Source organism: Phocoena phocoena, chromosome 20 (assembly GCF_963924675.1).
Source record: "Phocoena phocoena chromosome 20, mPhoPho1.1, whole genome shotgun sequence".
Taxonomy (NCBI): domain Eukaryota; kingdom Metazoa; phylum Chordata; class Mammalia; order Artiodactyla; family Phocoenidae; genus Phocoena; species Phocoena phocoena.
Window position 1 is genome coordinate 59,234,776 of NC_089238.1, and position 23,784 is coordinate 59,258,559.

At 59.5% G+C, this 23,784-nt stretch overlaps 2 protein-coding genes and 1 non-coding gene across 4 annotated transcripts; all 3 read left to right on the plus strand.

Moving 5' to 3' along the window:
• Positions 1 to 3,775: 3,775 nt before the first annotated feature.
• Positions 3,776 to 6,603, plus strand: RPL13 (ribosomal protein L13). Of its 2 annotated transcripts, none has more exons than XM_065898778.1 (6): positions 3,776 to 3,838; positions 4,004 to 4,124; positions 4,250 to 4,391; positions 4,592 to 4,765; positions 5,839 to 5,895; positions 6,425 to 6,603. In XM_065898778.1, exons 2-6 carry the CDS (start codon positions 4,021 to 4,023, stop codon positions 6,581 to 6,583), a joined length of 636 nt encoding a protein of 211 aa, XP_065754850.1. In that variant the 5' UTR covers positions 3,776 to 3,838; positions 4,004 to 4,020; the 3' UTR covers positions 6,584 to 6,603. The 2 variants fall into 2 exon arrangements, with proteins under 2 accessions (XP_065754850.1, XP_065754851.1); XM_065898779.1 differs by lacking the exon at positions 3,776 to 3,838 and having other exon boundaries at positions 4,021 to 4,124; positions 4,592 to 4,612; positions 4,754 to 4,765.
• On the plus strand, positions 4,453 to 4,536 carry LOC136141619 (small nucleolar RNA MBII-202). Its single transcript, XR_010657787.1, has one exon. It is a non-coding gene; the product is annotated as a small nucleolar RNA MBII-202 (small nucleolar RNA).
• Positions 6,604 to 8,698: 2,095 nt separating the features above from the next.
• On the plus strand, positions 8,699 to 21,097 carry CPNE7 (copine 7). Its single transcript, XM_065898424.1, is given in 23 exon segments — positions 8,699 to 8,934; positions 9,637 to 9,812; positions 9,815 to 9,843; positions 12,181 to 12,255; positions 12,418 to 12,492; positions 12,996 to 13,079; positions 13,738 to 13,827; positions 14,027 to 14,125; positions 14,631 to 14,718; positions 15,094 to 15,138; positions 15,141 to 15,151; positions 15,784 to 15,868; positions 15,871 to 15,916; positions 16,311 to 16,365; positions 16,808 to 16,859; positions 16,979 to 17,124; positions 17,845 to 17,909; positions 18,655 to 18,769; positions 19,649 to 19,839; positions 19,841 to 19,880; positions 20,400 to 20,469; positions 20,472 to 20,520; positions 20,962 to 21,097. Coding segments are annotated over 23 exon segments (2,058 nt in total).
• The last annotated feature ends 2,687 nt before the right edge of the window (positions 21,098 to 23,784 follow it).

The window sequence follows — 23,784 nt, forward strand, 5'->3', positions numbered from 1 at the left end:
GGTCCCTGGTCCGGGAAGATCCCACATGCCGCGGAGCAGCCGGGCCCATGTGCCACAACTGCTGAGCCCAAGTGCCGCAACTACTGAGGCCTGTGCGCCTGCAGCCCGTGCTCCGCAGCAGGAGAGGCCAGTGCAATGAAAGGGCCTCATACCGTGGCGAGGAGGGGCCCCTGCTCACCTCAGTTGGAGAGGGCCCGTGCACAGCAGCGAGGACCCAACACAGCCAAAGATAAATAGATAATTAATTTAAAAAGATCCACTCTTAGCAACTTTCAGATAAGATATTTGTGATTATAATAATGTACTTCCAGGTGCTCACTTACATTAGGTGTCCCTCATATTACAGGACCCTCTCAGCCTCTATCAGGTTTACGTGCTGGCTGCGACTTTGGTAAGTCGAGAGGCCGGGTGGTTGAGTTCTGTGATGAAACACCGTAAAATTATCCTGTCCTTGCTGAGTTGTTCGGCTCCTGCTTTTCCTAATTCAACCAGCAGCCCATATTTATGACAGCGTGCTAATTTTTGCAAAGTGCTCTAGGAACATGACTTTTGTGTGTGTCAAAACACAAGAAAAACACATTGCCGCTGTGAGATTAATTTTTTTTTATCAACTAATTGAAAGCACACAGTCCTGACCGCTGGACCGCCAGGGAATTCCCTAAGATTAATTTTAAAAATCAAGACTGTGTGTCAGGGACTTTCCTGGTGGTCCAATGGCTAAGACTTGGTGCTCCCAATGCAGGGGGCCTAGGTTCAATCCCCAGTCAGGGAACTAGATCCCACATGCTGCGACTAAGAATTCACATGCCACAACTAAAGATGCCACGTGCCACAGCTAAGACCTGGTGCTGTCAAATAAATAAAGACTGTGTGTCAGAGGGCTCCAGGAGCTAGTGTTGACTATCTTTGGAGGGGGCCAGTCAGGTGTAGGTGTGGGGCAAGCAATTGGGGCACAATTAAAAGGAAATTCTGGGAGGCTGTGCATACCCCACCCCTCCAGGGCTCTCCTCCAGGAACCCTGACCCCAGTGAGTGCTAACTCCAGCGGCATTAGCCAGTCCTTTCAGTGGCCCTTGCAGGCCCAAGCCCGGGACAAAAGCCCCTTGGCAGAGTTGTGCCGTGGAGTTCTGTGGCAGGGAGGCAGGGGCTGTCCCTCTAGCTGAAGACTTCTTTATTTTTAATTTATTTTTGGCTCCGTTGGGTCCTCATTGCTGCACGCGGGCTTTCTCTAGTTGTGGTGAGCGGGGGCTACTCTTCACTGCGGTGCACAGGCTTCTCATCGCAGTGGCTTTTCTTGTTGCGGAGCACGGGCTCTAGGTATGCGGGCTCAGTAGTTGTGGCTCGTGGGCTGTAGAGCACAGGCTCAGTAGTTGTGGCGCACAGGGGATCTTCCCAGACCAGGGATCGAACCCGTGTCCCCTGCATTGGCAGGCGGACTCTTAACCACTGTACCACCATAGAAGTCCCTAGCTGAAGACTTTTAAAACCCTGAGCCAACAAGTCTGTGTGTCAAGAAGGATGCCTACATAACAGTTCACTTCTTTCATCTTCCCAGCTGGGAAACGGCTCTCAGCAGAACATCACATGGGAACTTCGGGCCTTGCTAATTCTGCATTTCCCCAAGGATGTAAGTATGGACCATTCAGATGTCGAAAAACTGTGTGGCCGGGTTGCCGGGTTGTGTGCAGCAGACCGAGGTCCTCGAACTGCAGCTTCAGCTTCTTACCACTAACTCCAGACTTCAAACCCTCCCCCGGTACCCCGGGCAGCACCCTATGAGCAGACAGAGCTGCATGAGTCTGTGGGTCTGAAAGGGGGGATGGGGACAGGAATGTGTTTGAGATTAGAAAATAACAAGGTATCCTGGTCCATGGCGGGATTACTGAAAGGCGTCTGAGATAGACATGGGAGGTGTGGGCTAACGTCTGTGTCCGAAGAAATACGTCCCAGGCCAAGGCAACCGGGTATTCAACAGACATCTCCTCCAGGGCCTCTCTGCTGCAGTTAGGCTGCCAGGTGGAGTGAGTGTGGGTTCAGTTCCAATGGACAAAGTGACTTGCGAGGCAGATGATGACCCCTCGCTCTCCCCCGCTCCCTTCTCGCCTGCACTGCCTTCCCTTCCCTGTCACCTGGAAGCAGAGCTGTGTAACCTTGACTTACCATGCACCGGGCACTGCACTGTGTTCTGTGTCCTAACAGCAGCTCCTCCCATTTCACACCAATAACTTGCCCAAGGTCTCAAAACTAGTACAAAGATTTTATACTAGCTAACTCCACAGCCACTTAACTGTGGGTCACTGACCTTCCAGTTTAGCCGTCTGTGTCTGTGAAAGGATGCAGATTTTTTTCTTTTAATTTTTGGCTGCATTGGGTCTTCATTGCTGTGCGTGGGTTTTCCTCTAGTTGTGGCGAGCAGGGGCCATCTTCATTGCAGTGCGGGGGCTTCTCATTGCGGTGGCTTCTCTTGTTGCGGAGCACGGGCTATAGGTGCATGGGCTTCAGTAGTTGTGGTGCACGGGCTTAGGTGCTCCGTGGCATGTGGGATCCTCCCGGGCCAGGGCTTGAACCCGTGTCCCCTGCATTGGGAGGCAGATTCTTAGCCACTGAGCTAACAGGGAAGTCCCAATGCTAATTTCTTAGCTTTGCCAACCTTACCATTGCTACGTAGGATGTTAAGAGGACCGGGGTGGATAATATAATGGAACTCTCTGTACTACTTTTGCAACTTTGCTGTGTATCTAAAAGTATTCCAAAATAAAAATTTATGACCCTAACTTCACAGATAAACACCACTTCCGAGTTCACCGAAAAGTGCTTTCTTGCATTTGCTAACAACTGTCGGCCAAGCAGGACTGATACAGCCCTTGCGTCAGAGCTGAGCAGGTACCTATTAAATGGTGGCAGGGCTCCAACCTTCCACACAGCCTTGGCACTTACGTGTTAAAAATCCTCCTTTGCCCTTTCACATGTTCTGGGCTCCCCAACCATAACCCTGTAATTCCTCAATGAGTCCCTGATTTTTCTAATACCCGGGGGGATCTCAGTAGGGCAGAAAGCTATCAGCATTAGTATCAGCTACCTGTTTACTCAGTGTAGGACACAGGCCTCCAAATTTCTTATTTTGTCATGAAATTCATAAAACGTTGATTAGGTTTCAGGGGAGGAAGCTTGGTGACTGGGGTGAGGCTGGGAACGTAAAGGGGTTGCTGGGTGTCAAGGCTTAAGATGGCAGGATGTGTTGGCGTCGTCCCAAGCTGTCCCGGGAACTGGAGGCGCCACAGCCCAGGTGGCCTGGCTACTTGGTGTTTTCACGACGCTCAGCTGCGTGGGTGGCAGTGTGCACAGCGGAGCGTGGGACAGCCGCGACCCGCCACGCGGTTCTTAGTTCCACACTCGCTGCCGGGTACTCGCCACCAACGGCCCGACCGCAGACCTCCGTGCGACACGCGCAGGGCGCTCTGGAAGGCCCGCTCCTAAGTGTGCGCTCCGCCCACAGGGAGAGCAAGCAGGCTCCACGTGGTGGCCGGGGCCGCAGACCAGGACGCGGAGGGCGAGGCCTACCGTGGTGCACAAGCAGGCCGGCCGGCCGGCCCAGGCTTCGCGGGACCCAGACCGTCCGCGGGCCGGGGGCGCGGGACTCCCGTAGCACGGAAAACGCGGCGCCATGTTTGTCCGTGCAGCTAGGGCCGCCGGGGTGGGGGTGGGGCCTGTACGTCACTCGGCGGCCCTGGCTCTGATTGGTCAGAACGCTCCGTCGCTTCTGATTGGCCGGGCCCAGTACCATCCCAGGGTGCTCTGCGATCCCCTTTCTTTTCCGCGTCCGTGAACCCGCGGAGGAGGTGAGTACACCCGAGCGTGGCGCTATCGCCGCTATCCGACACCATCCGGCCCCATCTATCGTTCCTGGGGTCCCGCCCGCCGCCGTCGGCGTCGGGCCGTGGCCCGGGCTCTGTGCGCGCACCGGCGTGGGCCCTAATTCGCTCCGCGTCCTCCCTGCTCCCCAGGCCAGTCGGCCTCAGCCATGGCGCCCAGCCGGAATGGCATGATTCTGAAGCCCCACTTCCACAAGGATTGGCAGCGGCGCGTGGCGACGTGGTTCAACCAGCCGGCGCGCAAGATACGCAGGTGAGCCGCCCCGAGGCGAGCGCGCCCCTTTCTCTCCCAGCGCGCGGAGGGCGGCCGGGACTCGCGGTCCCGGCCCGCTGCGGGAGGGGCGGCCGGTGACCGCCGCTCGGCTTCTGTCTGCGCAGACGCAAGGCCCGGCAGGCCAAGGCGCGCCGCATTGCCCCGCGACCCGCGTCCGGCCCGCTCCGGCCGGTGGTGAGATGCCCCACGGTCAGGTACCACACCAAGGTGCGCGCCGGCAGGGGCTTCAGCCTGGAGGAGCTGAGGGTGAGTGTCGCCAGCACGCGTCCTGAGTCCCACGGGTTGTCCCTCGTGGCCCACAGCCAAGTGATGACATTCTCCGGAATCGCTGCACCGCTGTGATGAAAGTGTGCTTGAACCCTTTTCCATCTGACGGCTGGGCTTTCCCGGCAGGGGATGGGGACCGGGGAGCCCTCGGGTCTTCATCTGTGTCTCTCTCGGGGCAGGTGGCCGGCATCCACAAAAAGGTGGCCCGGACCATTGGGATCTCGGTGGACCCGAGGCGGCGGAACAAGTGCACAGAGTCCCTGCAGGCGAACGTGCAGCGGCTCAAGGAGTACCGCTCCAAGCTCATCCTCTTCCCCAGGAAGCCCTCGGCCCCCAAGAAGGGAGACAGCTCTGTGAGTACCGGGCTCCCTCTGTGCCCAGCCTGGTGAGGGCGTGGAGGTCTCACTGGGGGTTTAGCTGCCTTGAGAAGAACACACGTTTGTCTGTAGCTTTTTATCATCCAAAACTGGGTCTTCATGCAGGGTAGTAGAGAGTTGGTAGATACCTAGAAGAAAGCCTCTGAGAATCCACAAAGTAATTATTAGGACTGCCGAGATTCACCGTGGGCAAGAGCTGTGGGACTTGGAGCCAGCTGTCGTAGAATTGGGAAAGCGTTTTTCCGGTTACTGACCTTTGTGTGAAGTTAACAGTCCATCCGTGTGGGCTCCTGAGAGTTGGTGTGAAGTTAACAGTCCCTCCGCGTGGGCTCCTGAGAGTTAACAGTCCATCCGCGTGGGCTCCTGAGAGTTAACAGTCCATCCGCGTGGGCTCCTGAGAGTTAACAGTCCCTCCGCGTGGGGCGTGGGCTCCTGAGAGTTAACAGTCCCTCCGCGTGGGCTCCTGAGAGTTAACAGTCCCTCCGCGTGGGCTCCTGAGAGTTGGTGTGAAGTTAACAGTCCATCCGCGTGGGCTCCGGAGAGTTAACAGTCCCTCCGCGTGGGGCGTGGGCTCCTGAGAGTTAACAGTCCCTCCGCGTGGGGCATGGGCTCCGGAGAGTTAACAGTCCCTCCGCGTGGGGCGTGGGCTCCGGGGAGTTAACAGTCCCTCCGCGTGGGGCGTGGGCTCCTGAGAGTTAACAGTCCCTCCGCGTGGGGCGTGGGCTCCGGGGAGTTAACAGTCCCTCCGCGTGGGGCGTGGGCTCCGGGGAGTTAACAGTCCCTCCGCGTGGGGCGTGGGCTCCTGAGAGTTAACAGTCCCTCCGCGTGGGGCGTGGGCTCCGGAGAGTTAACAGTCCCTCCGCGTGGGGCGTGGGCTCCGGAGAGTTGTTCTACGTGTGTCTCTGCTACACACGTGGTTGGCGCTTTTTCACGTGCCTGTGCCTGCCATCGGCTAGACGGACAGGGATCCATTGGCAGACACCCAGCCAGGGCTCACAGGCTTGGGCAGATGAGCTGAACCCACCTAACTCCCTTCTCACTGCACACAGGCTGAAGAGCTCAAATTGGCCACCCAGCTGACCGGACCAGTCATGCCGATACGGAACGTAAGTGGGCATGTTTGGAGGGAGCAACTGACCGACGGGGCGGGGGTTGGGTTGGAGGGAGTCAGCCTGGCATCTGGGGCCCATGTTGAGATTTACAAGTTTGTGGAAAGGACCTTCTTGCCACCCTGGAGAGAGCCTCCTGCATCTTAACAGATGGACTCTTTGAGGGAAGCTTTGTGGACCCTTACTTGTCACCACTCCCTCTGTCGGGTCCCTTTTCTCTTCTATTTGGAAAGGCCAGGATGTAGGCAACCCTGGGTGTTTGGTGATCCTGTAACCTGAGTGGCAATTGACCAGGCCCTTGAGGCTCCTGCGAGTGGGGCGTGGGCCTGAGCCTCCCCTTCTCCAGGTCCTGTACAAGCACAGTGCCCCGCCCACCCTTCACATGACTTGGGGTTGTTTTAAATCCACAGGGGGTTGTTACAATCTTCTGGTGGCCTCCCCTGTTAGCCTTTCTTGGGTGGGCAGATGCCCCTCCAAGGCCTCTCAGTTTGCTGACAGCTGCTCCTGGGCCTGTGCTCCCTTCCAGGTCTACAAGAAGGAGAAAGCCAGAGTCATCACAGAGGAAGAGAAGAACTTCAAGGCGTTCGCCAGTCTCCGCATGGCCCGTGCCAACGCCCGGCTTTTTGGCATCCGGGCAAAAAGGGCCAAGGAAGCTGCGGAACAGGATGTCGAAAAGAAAAAATAAAGTGCTGTTGGCAACTTGTGATAAGCCTGCAGTGTCCATGTGACCTTCGTTGTGTAAGGAACTGGGCCCTGGGGAGCCGCCTCCTTGAGGGGAACCTGGAGCACGTCCTTGTCCCTCGTCGCAGCAGGCCTGCTGTGAGGGGAGCAGGTTCGGGGCCTGGGAGGCAGGTGCTTAGTGAGTTTCCTTGTCGGAACCCTCCACCCCTGCAGGAGCTGTGCGTTTGGTACCAACTACCTCAGGCAATTTGGAGGACTATTAAACCACTGTTCTCATCTCTAAAGCTAACAGTTGATAAGGTACTTATTTGACGTCCATGCTCACTTTGTGTATTTGGAAGTCATGAGCCATAGAAAGGTCCGCTGGTGTGGAGGACTGGGGGTTGGAGCCTGATGAGCCATCTGAGAGAGGGTACATGGGCCACTGCCTCTGGACAGCCTGGAGACACTGGTTCATTTGCTTTGTGCTCAGAGACATGGCAAGGAGTTAAGCTACCCGAGGGCAGGGTAGCTGCCCGTCTGCTGGAGCCTCGGCTGAGGTGCTCACAGGCTGGGGGGCAGAGAGGCCTCTGGCTGGGTGTGCGGGGCTGGGGTCTACTGTGCCAGTGTCCATCTGGGCAGAACTGTTTGTGGGTTGTAGGTGCACCTCCTGGACGGATAACCAAAGTACGTGTGCTGGTGTCACCCGCAGTGCGTGCAGTGGCCGCCAGGGAGTGCTGGGGCATTTGTAGGAGACTAGCGTCGGTCTGGGTAGTTACGAATAATTTTTGTTTAATATTCAAGTTACATGGTATTTTTTATTTTGGAGGGAAGGTATACATCACTGCATTTTAACCCATGGGAGTGTCACCCCTCCAGAGTGAATTTTAATTTGATTTTGTATCCTGTAGTTGCTTTGTTAAAATGTAGATAATTGTGATATTTTTCTAAAAAATTGAAATTCTAAGTCCCTGTTGATTCAAGTTGTTGTAGTTTACAGGGAAACCATAGTCATTTTAGGTTATTTAGGTTTTTTTCCCACTTGACTTAACTTAGTTCAAGCCAAAGAGTAGACTAAGGGGCAGCTGTGCAAAGGGCGAACAGTCCTCTTTCCTCGATGCCTCGCGTAGGTGGCTGCACTTGCCATTTTTTTCCTTGTATGTTTTCTGGGCGTTACAGGAGGAAAATACAGTCTTTGCGTCACAGAAGGTCCAGAGGAAAGGAGAGGCAACGACCTCCCTTTCCTAACCGCAGCCTCTGTCCAGAGCAGTTCATGCCCAATTCCAGGAATTTCCCAGTGTCCGTGTTCTTTTTTGTTCCCTCAGCTAGAATCAGTTCTCAGTAGCTTAGAACCAGACCAGAGGAAACTGAATGAGCTGACCCACTTCTGGCCCAGGGCCTGCCTGGCATGACCGTCCTGAGGACCTGGACGGTGGAAGCTGAGGATGGAGCAGGTGTGGGTGGGCCAGGGAAGGTAGAAAGCGATGTGCGGGGAATTGTCTCAGAACAAATCGATGAAGAGAGAACGGGCACTCGTTCAAGTATTTATTGAGTATCTGCTGTGGGCCAGGCACAGTCCCAGGCTGCAGGGACATGGGAGTAACCAAAACAAACTATCTTACCTTTGTGGAGATTTCTTTCTGAAAGATCTCTGGCTCTCACTGCAGCATGTTGGGTGCGTGTCAGCCTTGGGTAGCGGTGAGGACTGTTGAACAGGAGGACCATGGTCCAGGGCCTGGTGAAGGCCTGCAGCCCAGGAAGAGAGGGCTGGCCTGCCAGATTCATCTCTGGGCCCACCCTCCTGGGAACGGCTCAGAGCTTTCTCGGGGGTTACATCTGGGGAGCCTGAGGACCTGAGGGGCAGTGGGAAGGTGTGTGTTAGGCCTTGGTCCCCACCCTCCAACTGTGGTGCCTCAGCTGGGCTCCCCTCCTTTGTAAGCCCCAGTTGCACTGTGCTGGGGGACGAACTGATGAAATGGTGCTGCGTGGTAAGTTCCTGCCCTTTTGAAAATTTCCCCAGGAAGGATGGTGCCTCCGGCAGAGGAGGTAAAGCTGGGTCACTGTTGGAAGGGACTGAGGGTGGAGGGGCTGGGCGCACCATGCAGGCGGCTCCTGCCAAGGGTATCCTCAGAGCCCCCAGATGAGCCAGGCACGAGTAAAACCAGGCCTTCCTCAGCTGGACCGCCCGCCCGGTGGACACTGCTGCCACCTGCCTCCCTGGCTGCACTGCCATCACCCCTCTGGGGGCTTTGGGCAGCTGTCCTCGTGGTCTCCCCCTCCTGCCCTGGCCCGAGGTCCCACCTTTGTGTCCTTGTCTGTGCGGTCCGTGAAGTGTGGGCTGACCCAGCAGCTTGTTTCTGCCCGAGTGGAACAGAAGTGAAGGATGGCAGGCTGAGGTTGGGTTACGAAAGATTTCACTCCCCCAGGGAAGCAGGCCACCATCCTGGGAGCAGCAGTATTGGGTGCCCAGGGCCAGCCCTGTGCAGAGTGGCTCCTGGTCAGGGGAACCCAGGAGGGGGACAGCCAGACTTGGACAGTGTCCCTTGTTCCATCTGGCCCTGGGCAGGTGTCCTGACTGTGGCTTCACAGGGGCTCGGGCGGCCCTGCCAACTTGGGAGGGGAGGGGTTGGTACAGCAAAGCTGCAGAGACACCTGGGGCCTGGAGGGTCAAGGGAGGTGAGAGTACTGGGTTCTGGGTGGAGACGGGGGTCCAGGTGGAATACCCCTGCTGAGTGAGTGACCTCACACAGGCCCTTGGACACGCCCTCCTCTCTAAGCCTGCCTGCTCATCCGTGGTGTGGGGATGGAGCAGGCCCTCTGGGGGGGCCAGAGGACTGCCTTTGTCTCAGGGAGGGAGGTGCCCAGGGGTCTGGGCAATGCCCCCCTGGGGTATCGCAGCAGCAGGTGGCGGGCGGGGCGAGGGGGAGGGGTTGTCTTCCCACAGCAGGGCCTGGAAGCAAGTCCTTCAAGACCACCCGAGGGCAGATGGGTGGGAGAGCGGGGACCCTGAGGGCTAGAGCCGGGGCACAGGGCCTCAGGGAGTGCTCAGCTGGACAGATCCCACCCCCACCCCGGGAGTCTGCTCACCCAGGGCTGCTTGCAGGTGGACAGAACCAAGGTGGTCCGGAGCAGCCTGCATCCGGCCTTCTCCAAGGTCTTCACACTGGACGACTACTTTGAGGAGGTGCAGAAGCTGTGCTTTGAGGTCTACAACACCCACGGGCCCAGCAGCCTCAGCTGCCAGGATGACGACTTCTGGGGGGCATGGAGTGCACCTCGGGGCAGGTGGGCGCCCGTCCCCTTAGGAGGGAGAGGGAGGAGGGCAGCATGGAGACCTCGGCTGGTCCTGAGGGCCGGTGCGATGGCATTGGTGGCCTGGGGACAGCGTGATTACACACAGACCATGTACCAGCTGCTCTGACACCAAAGCTCCTTCTCTTAAAACATTTTTTACTTAAAAAAATGTAATTTTGAACTGGGTAATACGTTCATATGGGTCTAAATTCAGAAAGTATAACAGGTACACCCTGGACCACGTATCTCCCTCGTGCCCCGTCCCCAGGTTCGTTACATCCTTCTGGAGAGATTTATTCTTGACTGAGCAAAGGAACGTAGTTTTTTCTCTGTAGATACACTTTTAAAAACACAAACGGCATATACTGTTCTGCAGTTTGCTTTTTTTCACTTCCATGACATAAGGGAGCCCTTCCCTCGTCTCTCCCCATGGCGGTGACCGGTCTGAGGTCCAGCTGCCACCCGAGGGACACTGCATGCTCTGGTGAGGTCGTTCCCAATTAGCTCTACCGTGGTCAGTGTAACGGGAGATCTTGCCACCAGCCCGACAGCTTAGCGCAGGCTCTGAGCCGAACACTCGCGTCACGTTAGATTCTCGTGAGTGCTCTGGGGTGCCTGTCTTTTATTGAGGTGTAATTTACATACGGTAAGATGTGTAGACCTTGAGGGTTGGGATCGATGGGCTTAGACAGTTTTATACACCTGACCATCACCCAGATCACACAGGACATTTTTGTCATCCAGCAGGTCCCCTGTTCCTCTCAATCCCCTCCCCCAATAGTTTTGCCTGTTCTAGAATTTCATGTCCATGAATCACACAGTGTGTTCTCATTTGTGTCCGACTCCTTTTACCCAGCGTGAAGCCTGTGTGTGACATCCCCATCGCTGCCTGGGTTGGAGCCGTCAGGGTAGAGCCTTCCATCAGTTAAGAGGACCAAGATTTAGGCAGGGCACAGCCCCACGTGAAGGAAGGCTTCTACCCAGTGTTGGCCTCTTACCTGCTCTCATGAGCGTGGAAGAGGACAACACACAGGGACACACACGCACGGACACACGTGTATCGGCATGCATGCACGGACAAACATGCATGCACATGTGGGTGCAGATCCATGGATACACAGATACATGTCTGGACACACATCTGGACATACACGTAAACTTTAGGGAAAGGCCCCCGCAGGACTGCCAGATCTGTGGGGCCGTCAGGGGCGCTACCATCAGTGGCCAAAGGCTAGGACCTGGTCTTCAGGTTCCAGTGCTGTGCCCTTGAGCGAGTCCCTGACCTCTGCTTCCTCATATGGGAAACTGGGGCCGTGACAAAGCCACTTCCATGGGAGCTGCGGGGCTCACAGGAAGCATGGTCACTTGTCAAACCAGCTAAAGCAACTATCCCATGACTCAGGAGAGCCCAGAAGTGAGTCTGCAAATGGGAGAATCTGGGGGGCCTGGCACGTGGCCCTTTTTGGCCTCCGCTTCCCCGACCTGGGATGGGTTTCTCTTCTGCACAGAATGTTCCTGTGTGCTCTGAGCTGTTAGCCAGGCACCTCCTGTTGCGGGGTGGGTGGATGGGGGTGTCCTCTGTCCCTCTGTCTCAGCTTGTCCGACAAGATCCTGTGTGGGGCAGGGCGAAGAGGGTCAGCACTGCCCTCACCCACCACGGCCACAGCTGAGGACTCGCTGGCCAGTGGAAGGGGGCAGTCCCCACACATACAAAGTACCTGGTCGTCCAGCAGCCATGAGGGTGGTCGTCCTCTATCTTGTTTGCAGACCAGTCTGAGCGCTGCTCCTGGTGAGCAGGTGTTGCTGGCTGCACACGGCATTCCCGGGTCAACTCTTAGCCCAGTCAGGGGCTTTTAGGCCAATGAGGAATGCAGCCCCCGGGGAGATTGTTGAGAGGAGGGGAGGGCTGGGCAGGGGGCTGAGACCCCAGGGAGGGAGCAGCCTGGGGGTCCTGGATGGGGCTGGGAAGCCCCATGGCCGCTCGCTCGCTCGCTGGCCTTGGGCTGTGGTAGGGGCTGCGCTGGTCCGTAGAGGGTGATGGGTTCCCAGGGCGCGGCTTCTGCTGCAGGTTGCACACACGCGCTCACCAGCGTGACTCGGTGGTCTCCTCCCTTTCCTCACCTGATGCGTGGGCGGTGGGAGGGCCTAGGAGGCGGTGAGGTGTGCCGCTGCCAGGCGCCGAGGGCGTGGTGCCCTGGGGGGTCGGTTTGCGGAACCTGGCCACCGAGGGTGAGTGGGGGCGTTGGGGAGGAGACAGGGAGACCCAGGACGGGGTTAGGGTCCTCAGGGGAGCAGATGCGTACCCCTCCCTGAGCCTCTGACTTCCAGATCGTGGCCCAGAAGGTGGTGACCCCAGCACTGTTGCTGAAGGTCAGCAGGAACGCTGGCAAGTCCCCCAGCACGGTGAGGCCCCGCCCCCTGCAGACCCCCGCCCATTCCTCGCTGAGGCTGGGCGTCCGGACACCTCCCCGAGGCTGGGCTGCAGCTGGGCAGGGAAGGGTGGGGTCAGACCCCTCCTGACCAGCCGGGAGCCTTGGCGCCTTGGCGCTCTCTCCCTTCACCCAGGTGATAGCCAGAGACATTTCTGGGAATAAAGGCCATGCGGAGCTCTCCCTCCGTGCCAGGAAGCTAGATGACAAGGTGAGGGGCGCCCCCCTGGGGCCCAGCTTTCCCTCCTGTCAGGAGGTGTAGACCGAGCTACACTGTGTCCACAGGGAGACAGGTGGCTGAGGAGTGGGACGCACTCAGAGCCGTGGGTGGGGCTGCCTGTGCATGCGGTTGTGCTGCTGTCAGGGTCCTGTATGTATCGCTGCCATCAGCTCATCCTCAGCTCCCTGTGACGGGCACTCAGGGAGGTCCCTGTCCAGACAGTGGAGGAACTGGATCTGAACTCGGTTCTGGTCCTGCTGGCTTCTCACGTGGGGTAGGGGCACAGAGCAGGGGTCTGACCTGGCGTTGCCTGCTGCCTCCCCTGGACGGAGACTGGACCGGGGGTGGGGCAGGTAGGGGGCAGGGTGGAAACTGGGCGCTGGGCGCTGGGGAGCCAGGGACGCTCCAGAGGGGAGGCCGTTGCCCTCACAGCCAGGAGGTGGCAGAGCCTGGACCCCACCGCTTGCCAAGCACACCCTCTGCTCCTCCTGCAGGGCCTCTTCAGCAAGCCGGACCCCCTCCTGGAGCTGCACCGAATCAACGATGATCAGAGCAAGCAGCTGGTGTACAGGACGGAGGTGAGGGGTCCCTGGCCAGCACCCAGGGACAGCGTGAAAGGACGGGAAGGAGTCACTTCGGCCCTCCCTGCACCTCCCTGGCCCCCCACGGCTGTAACGTCTTGACCTCTGAAACCGCCATACCCCTTTGAACAGAGAGCTGCCAGGTGGGCATGGAGCTTCTGTCCTAGAATCAAGAATCCGGATTTGTTATCACTACCTGCTTGTAAAACAAGATTTCAGTCACACCAGTGGGAAGGCATTTTTTTTTTTTTTTTTTTTTTGCGGTACGTGGGCCTCTCACTGTCGTGGCTTCTCCCGTTGCGGAGCACAGGCTCCGGACGCGCAGGCTCAGCGGCCATGGCTCACGGGCCCAGCCGCTCCGCGGCACGTGGGATCTTCCCGGACCGGGGCACGAACCCGTGTCCCCTGCATCGGCAGGCGGACTCTCAACCACCGCGCCACCAGGGAAACCCCAGAAAGAGTTTCTTTCTGAGATAAATTAATTTGAGTAAAAAAAAGGCTATTTAAGGAAAAAGAAGTTCAGGTGGTCCAGGAACGTGGGGTGTTAGGAAGGTGGCTCTGGAAGGAACGAGCTTCGGAGATGCAGCTCTGGGCTCGCAGGGTCCTGCCCGGAGCGTGAGGCAGGGCCGCCTGAGCCGCCCCTCCCGGTCCGCAGGTGGTGAAGAACGACCCGAGCCCCACCTGGCAGCCTTTCAAGGTGTCTCTGAGCAGCCTGTGCAGATGTGAGGAGCCTCGGCCTCTGAAGGTGGGCGGGGCGGGGCTGGCTGGCGGAGGGTGGGTGCTGGGGAGGGGATGGGGCGAGTCCCCCCAGACCACACCTTCCTGGAGTCGAGGTACGTGGGGAAGGATGGTGGGAAGGGGGCGGCCTTGCTGCAGGGGCATGGAGACACCCAGGCTGGGGGCCTCAGAGGGGCAGGCCGGCTGAGGGGTCCCGCGGTCCCCAGGGCCTCGTCTGGGATTATGACTCCCGCGGGAAGCACGACGTCATCGCAGAATTCTCTACCACCTTCGTGGAGATGCAGAATGCCTTCCGGGAGGACCAGGTGAGAGCAGGAAGGGCCCGCCTGTCCCCCAGAATGCGCTGGGGCGCTGGCCCTGCGCTGGGTTACCCCAGAAACTGTTGTGATGGTTTTAGAGAGGCTAAAGATGGTGACAGAGCAGGACACCCACGCACACCAGGTGGCTGGAGTAGGGACCACCAGCCCGTGTTAAAGTTGAAGTGACAGGGCTTCCCTGGTGGCGCAGTGGTTGAGAGTCCGCCTGCCGATGCAGGGGACACAGGTTCGTGCCCCAGTCCGGGAGGATCCCACATGTCGCGGAGCGGCTGGGCCCACAAGCCATGGCCGCTGAGCCTGCGCGTCCGGAGCCTGTGCTCCGCAGCGGGGGAGGCCACAGCAGTGAGAGGCCCACGTACCGCAAAAAAAAAAAAAAAAAGTTGAAGTGACACATGCCGGTGGGGCAGGGCTTTCAGTGCTCCCCTGCCCCTTGGGGTGGGTGTTGAGTGCTGGCACTCTGGGGTGGGGGTCTCTGCTTGTCCCTGTCCCCCAGGCTCAGTGGGACTGTGTAAACCTCAAGTACACGCAGGAGAAGCGCAGTTCCAAGAACTCTGGGGTGGTCATCCTAGCAGACCTGAAGGTGAGCCTCGGCCCAGCCTGCAGCCCCTCCACCCCGCAGTGGGTGGCGGGGGTGCTCCTGCCTCAGCTCTGCAGAGGGTGATCCGGGCTGGGGTGGCCGGCCACTGCCTGGAACCCCCTGTAGTCAGATGGACCCTCAAGGGCCCCCATCCCAGCGGTCTGGTGCCCCCAGTGTGTGGAGGTGGGAGGGATGGAGGGGAGGGGGAGACAGAAAAGAATAGATGGTGGGGGGAAGATGGGCATTCAGGCAGCCTGAGGGCCTGAGAGGAGGGGACTGAGACTGCTGGGCTCCTGGGGGAGGGCATGTCCCAGGAGCCCCAGAGGTCCCGACCCTGAAGCCCTGGCCTCAGTCTTCCCAGGGTGGGGGTCCCGGATGTTCTACAGGGCGTACTTGTTCCGGGACTACATCATGGGCGGCTGCCAGACCACTTCACGGTGAGTCCACGGACTGTCTGCACAGCCTGCTGGGTGCATCCCAGCAGGATGGGTGTCAGCGCCCGGGCCCCACCCCAGGGCTCCCAGCAGCCCCTCCCCACCCTGGATGTAACTCAGAGCCCGTCTGGCACCCAGGGTGGATGGGCACAGAAAAGGCCTTTCGGCAGGGCCTACAGGTCCCTTCTGTGTGGCCTCTGCACTCCTTCTCGTGACAGCCAGAATGCCCTGAGGAAAGTGACTGGGCGGGGGGCACACAGGGACCCCAGCTCAGGGCTTGCTCTTCCCCAGCCCTGCCTAGCCCCTCCCCCACCCCCGCCTCCATAGCCCCCCGCCGTAGAAGGAGGTGCTGAGGGTCCGCTGTGACCACGCTGGCTCCCTGCAGCTACTGGCTGGTATTGCCCTCAGGCGCTGGCCAACCCTGGGGACCCAGGAGCTTTGGAGTTGGCACGTCCCTTCTGTGATCCCGCCAACACAGCGCTGGGCCCTCGGGCTCACCCCTCCGGGTTTCCCTGCAGCCCTGGGCGAGTGGCTCCCCAGGCCTCAGTTTCCCTTACCTGTCATATGGGGGTACAGGTGCCCACCCCAGCCCAGGAGGGAGGGGTTCCTGGGTCTTCGCACTGTGGCCCCTGCAGGTGGCCATTGACTTCACAGCCTCCACTGGGGACCCCAGGAACAGCTGCTCCCTGCACTACATCAACCCCTTCCAGCCCCACGAGTACTGCAGGCCCTGGCGGCTGTGGGCGAGACCTGCCAGGACTACGACAGGTGCGCCAGCCCAGCGCCCCCAGCCCACCGCCTCCCAGGCTCTGCGTGGGGTGTGGGTCAGCACCTGCCGGGCCCGAGATGGGAGGTGGGGCCGCTCCCCAACCGTGGTCCCCTTGGTCCTTCACACAGACATGGCGTCCAAATCCCACCTCACAGACCGTGAACTGAGGCCGTGGCAGGGCGGCGCCCTCGCCTGGGAGGTGATGGGGGCCTGCACGCTGGGTGGCTTCTTCACGGCTCTGGGCCTCAGTTTCCCCCATGTGGCTCGGGGCGGGGCCTGGACCCCGTAGAGTTTCATCCTGGTCTCCTGGCTCTGTCAGTATCTCTCCAAAGTACCCGCACCCACCCCCAGGGAGATCAGGGACCCTGGCTGATGGGGCCGTGTCTCTTCCAGCGACAAGAGGCTCTCTGCTTTGGGGTTCGGAGCCCGGATCCCTCCCAAGTGTGAGGTAGGAGAGCCCGGGTCCCAGGACCCCTGGCTGCTGCCTCTCCTGCTGGGAACCAGCTACCATGTGACCGGCGGTGGGCAGGTTGCAGGGACCACCTGCTGGCCAGAGGGCTGACCTTTGACCTCCCAGCACTGCAGCCCTGTCAGGCAGAGGGGACCATTAGTCTGGAACCTTCCAGTTAGAAAGGACATTCAACTGACTTAAGCAGAAAACTTGGGGGCGGGGGGGGGGCGGATTTATTGGCTAATGTAACTCAGAAGCTTCAGGTCCCCCTGGATCCAGGGCTGGAGCGATGCCCGGCACTGGTCTGTCCTTCTGCCCTCTGTGCGAAGGATCTTTGACGTGGTGGCCCTGGTGGCTCCAGACCTACCTCTCCCAGTAGGTGGGGGTGTGGGGTCCTGGGAGGGGGACCCACTGACCAGTCCCTTCTGTGCCTGCCCAGGTGTCCCATGACTTTGCCATCAATTTCAACCCTGAGGATGGTGAGCGTGAAGGTGGGAGCGCGAGGCGCCTGGGTGGGGCTGCAGCGGGGCTGGGCTCACCCCCCTCCCCCGCCGGAATCTGGGGCGTGGAGAAAGCCTGCCGGAACTGCCTGCCCAGGGTCCAGCTCTAGGTGCCGGGGCTGGGCGCGTGAGGAAGGGCTGCCTGCTGCTGGGGGACAGGGCAGGGCCAGGGCCCACTGTGGGCGAGATGGGGCGTGGCGGCAAGGAGGCCGAGGGAACCGGGGCAGTGGGCAGGAGGCCGGTGTGTCTGGACCGAGTGAGGACCCGGCTGGGAGATGCCAAGGGCCCCAGAGCCAGCGGCTGAGCTCTGCTCTCGGGCACAGAATTCTCACCCTGGAAGCTGATTTGCTCTTTACAGTTCTGTCGTACATACATTGTCATTTTGTTTGCTTTGCCAGGGACTTCCCTGTATTTTTAATTTACCCAAATAACACTGTGCTGAAGGCTGCATTCTGCTGCGGAATGCTCTGTAGACCTGTCTGTGCTGCTGTGGGCACGGCTACTCTGTTGCCTTCTTTTAACTTTTTATTTTGAAGAAAATCATCAAATTTATGGAAGAATAATTTCAGTACAGCACCTTTGGCACCTGCTTCGCTAGACTCACCCGTCATTGACTCCCTGCCCTGTTTCCTCCTCCTCTTCTCTCTTTCTCCCCCCACCTCCCGCCTCCACCTATATTTGCTACTATTGTCTTCTTTCTGAACCATTGGAGAGCAGGCTGCTGACCTGAACGCCCCCGCCCCACGTTCTCCACGTTGGTCTGCTCGCGGCCAGGACACTCTGTGCACGACCACGGTCCGGCTTTCGAGCCCCACGTTGCAGGCGACCCCGTCCTCTTGTCTCTCCCCCACGTCCGTCTGTCCCCACGTGTCCATGTTCCCTGCCATCCCAGGACCTGCCCATCCTCTGTCCTGGTGTCCTGATCTGGGCTCTTCCTCTCAGCCTTGCTCCATCTCCGTGACTTGCCATCGCCCAGCCTCTGATCGCCCGTGGTCCAGTTGTCCGACTGTCCCTCGCCCTGTGTGGGGGCAGCTCTCCCCGGTATGGAGCCCCAAAGCCAGGGTTGCAGCATTGCCCTTTATACCTCAGATCCGGGAGTTCTCTTCTATAACCGCGGCACAAATATCAATTTCAGGTAGTTTAATTTAGATCCAATACTTTAACCTATAGAATATACTCCAGTTTCACTCATTGCCCCCATAATAAGTCTATCACAATATTACTTCTAGCACAGAATCCAGTCTGGAGTTAAGGGTTACATTCAGTTGTCATGTTCTCCTATTGTTTGGAACCAAGTCCCAGACACATAATTTCATCTGTAAACATCAGTATAAACCTCTGAAAGAGAAACAGTAGGGTTCCAATGCCATCATCACACTTAAAGACGATGTCCATTCCCGAGTATTAAGTGTCCAGCTGCCTCGTCCACGTCCTGGTGGCTTTTCCAGGAGGAACAGGGTTAAGATAAGGGCCTCCACCTGACAGTGGGTGTGGCCGTCCTGCTGGGGACCCCTGCCTTCTCTCACGCGGTCCCCTTGCTGAAGAAACCCGCGTTTGTGTCCAGTAGGGCCCCTGGCTGGAGTCTCCTGACCTTGCCCTTGTGGTGGCCTCCATATCCCCTCTCATTCCTCTGGGGGGGGGGGGCGGGCGGCCAGGCTCTGGGGGCACTCAGGCCTGCCTCTGTCCTTGCTGGGGCTCGGACCCTTCATCTTAGCCGAGCAAGGTGGATGCGGGTGGATGCTGGGGGCGTGTCGCGGGACCCACTTCCCTGCGCCTCCACCTGAAGTTTGCCCCCACCCGTCTTTCTGTCCCATGGAGAAGCCCTGTCCTTCCTTGCTGACGCTTCCGGGGACCCTGACTGCAGTGGTCCCCAGGCTCAGGTGAAGCTTCCGTTCCAGGCGGTGAGGGTGTGGAGTTTGCGCTACTGGCAAACGCAGGGCTGTGAGATGTTAATGGAGAACTGGCCCTACTCTGGGGGGCAGGAGGAGGGCATGTGGAGCTGAGGGCTGGGCTGGGCACTGCAGGGGTACTCCAGCCGTGGACAGGGGACTGCCCATCCCCCTGGTCTGCAGGCTCAGAGAGGAGCCCTCTGGGAGAGGGTGCCCCTGTTGCGCTGTCGGTTGGCTCCTTTTCTCTGGAGACATCACGGTGCTGGGTGCCCACTGGGCCAGGGACTGGGCCAACTGGTGGACAGCCCGGCCGGCCTTCCAGGGGCTGTACCTCCAGGGTGATTCCTTCTTCTCTTGTATGTTTTCTCTCATCCAGATTTTTAGTAACGATTTCTGAGTGGTTTTGTTTTTTTCACACTGGAAATGGACCTTTATTTGAAACAAGTCCCAGTCTGTCTTCTGCAGATGCACTGGGCACCGGGCCAGGCTGGACCAGACTGTGTCCTTTGCAAACTCTGTTCCTTGAATCTCAGCGACTCTTCAGGGTGTGGGAGCCTCTTCCTACCCAGGGCCCACAGACCTCTCCTCCTCTGGCCTCAGACCTGGGTCAACCCCGGCTCCCCCAGCTGCGGTCTCCCCATCTATAAGGTGTGGCTGTTCCAGTATCTGCTTCAGGGTCAAAGAGAGCATGTGTTCACAGTTCATTGTGATTACGTGTGTGTGTGTGTGTGTGTGTGTGTGCGCACGTGCGTGCGTGTGTGGGTTACGCTTCAGCAAATATGCTTTTAGAAAAGCTTGGAAACCATAGTCACCCCCAGGCCATCTGGTTGGTGGACTTGGAGTTTGAGTGGGGGTAGATGCAGCTGCCCTGAAGGGTCCCTGTGGCCCCAGGAACACTACATCCTGCTAATCCTGACAAACGGCGTGGCGACCAACATGGCGGACGCACATGAGGCCATCATGCGCGCCTCTCACCTGCCTGTGTCTATCATCGTGGGGATGGGCAACGCCGACTTCACCGACATGCAGGTCCTCGACGGCGACAGCGGTGTCCTGTGCTCCCCACGGGGCGAGCCTGCCCTCTGACATCTTGAAGTTTGTGCCCTTCTGGGAGCTCAAGATCGTGAGTGCTGGGCTGGTGGTCGGGCTGGTCCCGCGGGCAGCGCATTGGGGCCCCGGGCCCCTTGCCGTTCTGAGCAGCTTTCGGCCCCTAGAAACTTTTGCAATAGAGAAGTGTCACATGGATGACCCGGAGGGCAGGGCTCCTCTCAGGCAGCTCCCCGCTCCCTTTGTGACGTGGAAAGAACTGCCTGTCCCGTGGACACACACTCACAGCTTCACTGGGGACCTGGGCCTCCCCTCCTGCCTCAGCCACTTTGCCCTGTGCCCAGAGTAGGGTCACACCGATCCAGAGGGGCCCACCTGTGCCACCCGCAGTGCCAGCGCGGACGGACTGCCCAGCGACCGCGTTCTCATCGTGAGCGCAAGCTCACCCGGCCGCCCACTGGGTGAATTCCTGGTCGTGGTCCCAAGAGCTGGTGCACAACCCATAGGGGGTGGAGGTCACGGTGTGAATGGCGGCTCTAGGGGAGGGGGCTGGGGGATGGGAAGCCGGCTGGAGGCACACTGTCCCCACCCACAGGCGTCCCCCGTGGCGCTGGCCTAGAGTGTGCTTGCTGAGGTGCCCAGGCAGCTGGTTGAGTATTACAGCCACAAGGAATGCCTCTGAGAGACCTCGGCGAGACCAGCCCGGGCTCCGCTCCGTGAGGACATATGGTAGGGGGCCAGCCAGGACTGTGTCCACCATCTGTTTCTAGCACCCTCCACCCCAACTACCCAGGGGCCTTCCGTCCCCCAGCCCACACCCACCATTGGCTCCTGTGACCCTGCTGCCTGGTGGGCCAGCCTCCCTCCGGGCCCCAGGGCTGAAGGAGGGACAGGTCCCCCTGGGCACGCCTGACCCTGCCTGAGCCTTGTGGGTGGGTGGGGGGTCTGGGGGATTCCTGCTGCATCTGATCTTCATGGGGGAGGGGGCAGCAGGCAGCGTCCTGTCTCTGAGAAAACCCAGACCCCCCCGACACCCATCCCTATAGCCAGATTCCTCTTTGTCCCAGCTGCATCCCCATGTCTCTCTGTGTCTGTGGGGTCTCTGGGGGTGGGGGCAGGAGGCTTAGGCAGAATAAAGTGTCATCTTGTCCTTGCAGTGGCTTTGTGCCTTTACTGCCCCCCCAGCAGAGGCCTGCAACCCCTGGAGGGATGGAGCGCTGCATGTGTGCCCTGCAGCTCCCACACTGGAGCCGGGAGCTTCTCGTCAGGCTCACCAGCTCCTTCCTGGACTGAACCAAGGGCCCTCCCAGGAATGAAAGGGTGCGGGGGCCATTGCTTGACCGTGGGAAGGGCCAGACGGTGCGATGGCCGCCCCGCCCCAAGCAGCCTCCTCTTGGCCAGGCTCGGGTGGGGAGCGGCTGCCTACACTGGGCTCTACGAGGACCCACTGGGGGCTGCGTGCTATGGGCTCTGTCAGGGGAGGGGTCACCACCTGCCAGCGCCTCCCAGCCCTCTGGGGGTGGATTTCCAATTGAGATTTCCCCTAAATTATCTTGTTGGGGAGAAACAAACTGTTCCGACCCTGAATCCAGGCCTACCCACCCTTCCATCCCTCCATCCATCCACTCTGGGGGCCTATCTTTAGCTCCTGATTCATCTCCCGTTCAGCGGGGATAGTGGGCGTCGCCATGGTAACCTGGCTATCGCTGAATTCCAGAAGGGCCGATACTGGTCTGTTCGGGCATGCGAGGACACCCAAGCAGCAGCCCTTCCATCCACATCTGGGAGGCAGCAGGGCTGCAGAGCGGCGGTGACGTGGTCCCGAGCAGCGAGGGTGAGCCAGCAGCAGCCCAGCCGCTGAGTCCTGTGGGAGTGGGTTGCCATTTCAGTGACAGAAAGCCGTGGACAGTTCCTGGGCCCGGCTCAGGGGCGAAGCCAGCAGAGGCTGGTCAGCTGAGCTCCCTGGGGAGGCAGAAGCCAAGAAGAATGGGAGGGGGTCCATGCACAGCATGGGGGCAGCCGTGATGGCCCCGGGAGCTGTCGCCTTGGTGCGATGTAGCCCCTCCCGGAGCACGTGGAGCAGGGAGGGGGCCGAGGTGTGAGGCCCCAACCTCTCACCTCTGGCCAACAAGAAGCAGAGAGCAGTTGGGCGTCAAGGGGGGTGGGGGGCAGCCCTCAGAGGATGCCCTCCTGGGGCCAGAGCAGGTGTGGACGCGAGGACGACGGGGGCAGTCGTGGGGCCCGGCCAGTGGGTGGTTCGGCCGGGCACGTGCAGGTGTAGGGGGGCTGCTGAGGGAGGTGGGGGCAGGAAGGTATCAGCTGGCTCAGCTGCATGGATGTGGTGATTTTACCAGCTGGTGCCCAGCCTGAGAAGGTGGCCAGCTCTGCCCACAGGCAGTAGAGTAATAAAGTAATTACTGCCCCAGGGGCGGTTCAGGCGGGTACCGACTGCTCCTGCCAGCCCGGCATCCGTTCCCACCTCCTTCCTTTGGGGGCCGTCTCTCAGTCCATGTATTTCATGGGCGTGGACCACTGTCCAAATCCCAGGGTGGACACGACCCAGGCCTGGCCAATCAGCGAGTGTGCTGTTCCCTGGCCACTGTGATTGGCTCTGGGCGGGCACTCCACCTGGCTGGCCAATGAGACTGGGTCCTGAGACTTTCCTGCAGGTTGCTAAGCTGATGGGATGGGACCCAGGAGCAGCTGATGACCACTGCCGCCACATGGACAAGGCCTGCCTGAGGAGGAAGCCGGCATAGAGAAGGTGGACAGAGAAATGATGCTGGGGGCACGTGGATCCGCTCTTTCCTTTCTGCTCAGGCCAGCTGGGGCTGGGGGTGGGGCTTCTGTCCCTTGCCACCCGAAGATTCTGGCCCAGAAGGATGGCAATTACTCCCAGTTTACAGATAAGAAAAGCAGGGCTCAGAACAGTTAAGTGACTTGCCCAGGGTCATACAGCTGGCCAGTGGCAGAAGCAGGACCCGCCAGCCTCTTGCAATTCCCGGAGGTACAAGGTACAAGGTTTCAGTACAAGGTTCTCCATCAAGGGCTCTGGAATCCAGATGGGATCCCAGGGAGGGAAGCCCAGGAAGGGCTGGGCTGAAACCCCGGCGGCCGGGCAGCCCCCAGCTCTTGAGCACTGCACGTGGGGTTCTCAGCAGGCGGACCCAGAAGGTGCGCCGTGGCCTGGGGCCCCCACGGAGGCACGTGGGCCTCATTGTCTCTAGAAGCGCACTGCTCGGAGCAGCCCCCATTCTCGGATGCGGGTTTGGGGTTTGCAAAGCCTGCAGCGGTCACTGACTTAAGCACTAGTCCAGAGTCAGGCGGGCGCCTGGCCCAGTTCTCATTGGACAGTCTCCTCAGCCTGCACGTGAGCCCCTGCTGTCACCTGGGGACGCGGCAGCTTTAAATCACGGCCCCAGAGTTCTTGGCCGCCCCTCCCCTCGAGAGGTGGGGTGGCTGCTGCTTCTCCTGGAGTCCAGGCGGCCTTGGTCCTGTGTGTCTCCAAGGCTCTGTCATGAACACACCACAGGACTGCCCTGGTCCCTTGCTGCCTGGGTAGGGGCTCCCCAGCTCCCATGACGCCTTCCTGCACTTTCAGGAGGGAGCCGGCCGACCCACAGAAATGGGGTGACTTCATCCTTGTTTGCCACTGTTCTAAGCCACCGAATTTTGGTATAACTCTGCACCCTCTCGTAAGGACTGCATGGGAGGGTGTGCACAGGGCCTGGCACAAAACACCTGTTGGTAAATAAATATCGGTCTCCCGCGGGAGCGGGGTGCCTCTTCCTCATTCTGTGCAACCCTGATTGTGGATGTGCCCCCAGCCTGCTGGTCGTCTGCCTCGCCCTGGGCCCCTCCCCTCCAGTGTCCTCAGAGTCAGCTGTGGGCTGAGGCAGCGGGACAGGGGCAGCTCGGCAGCCAGGCTGCTCTCTCCTCTGCTGTGGGGGAAGCGGCAGTAGGCAGCTGTGAGTGGTGTA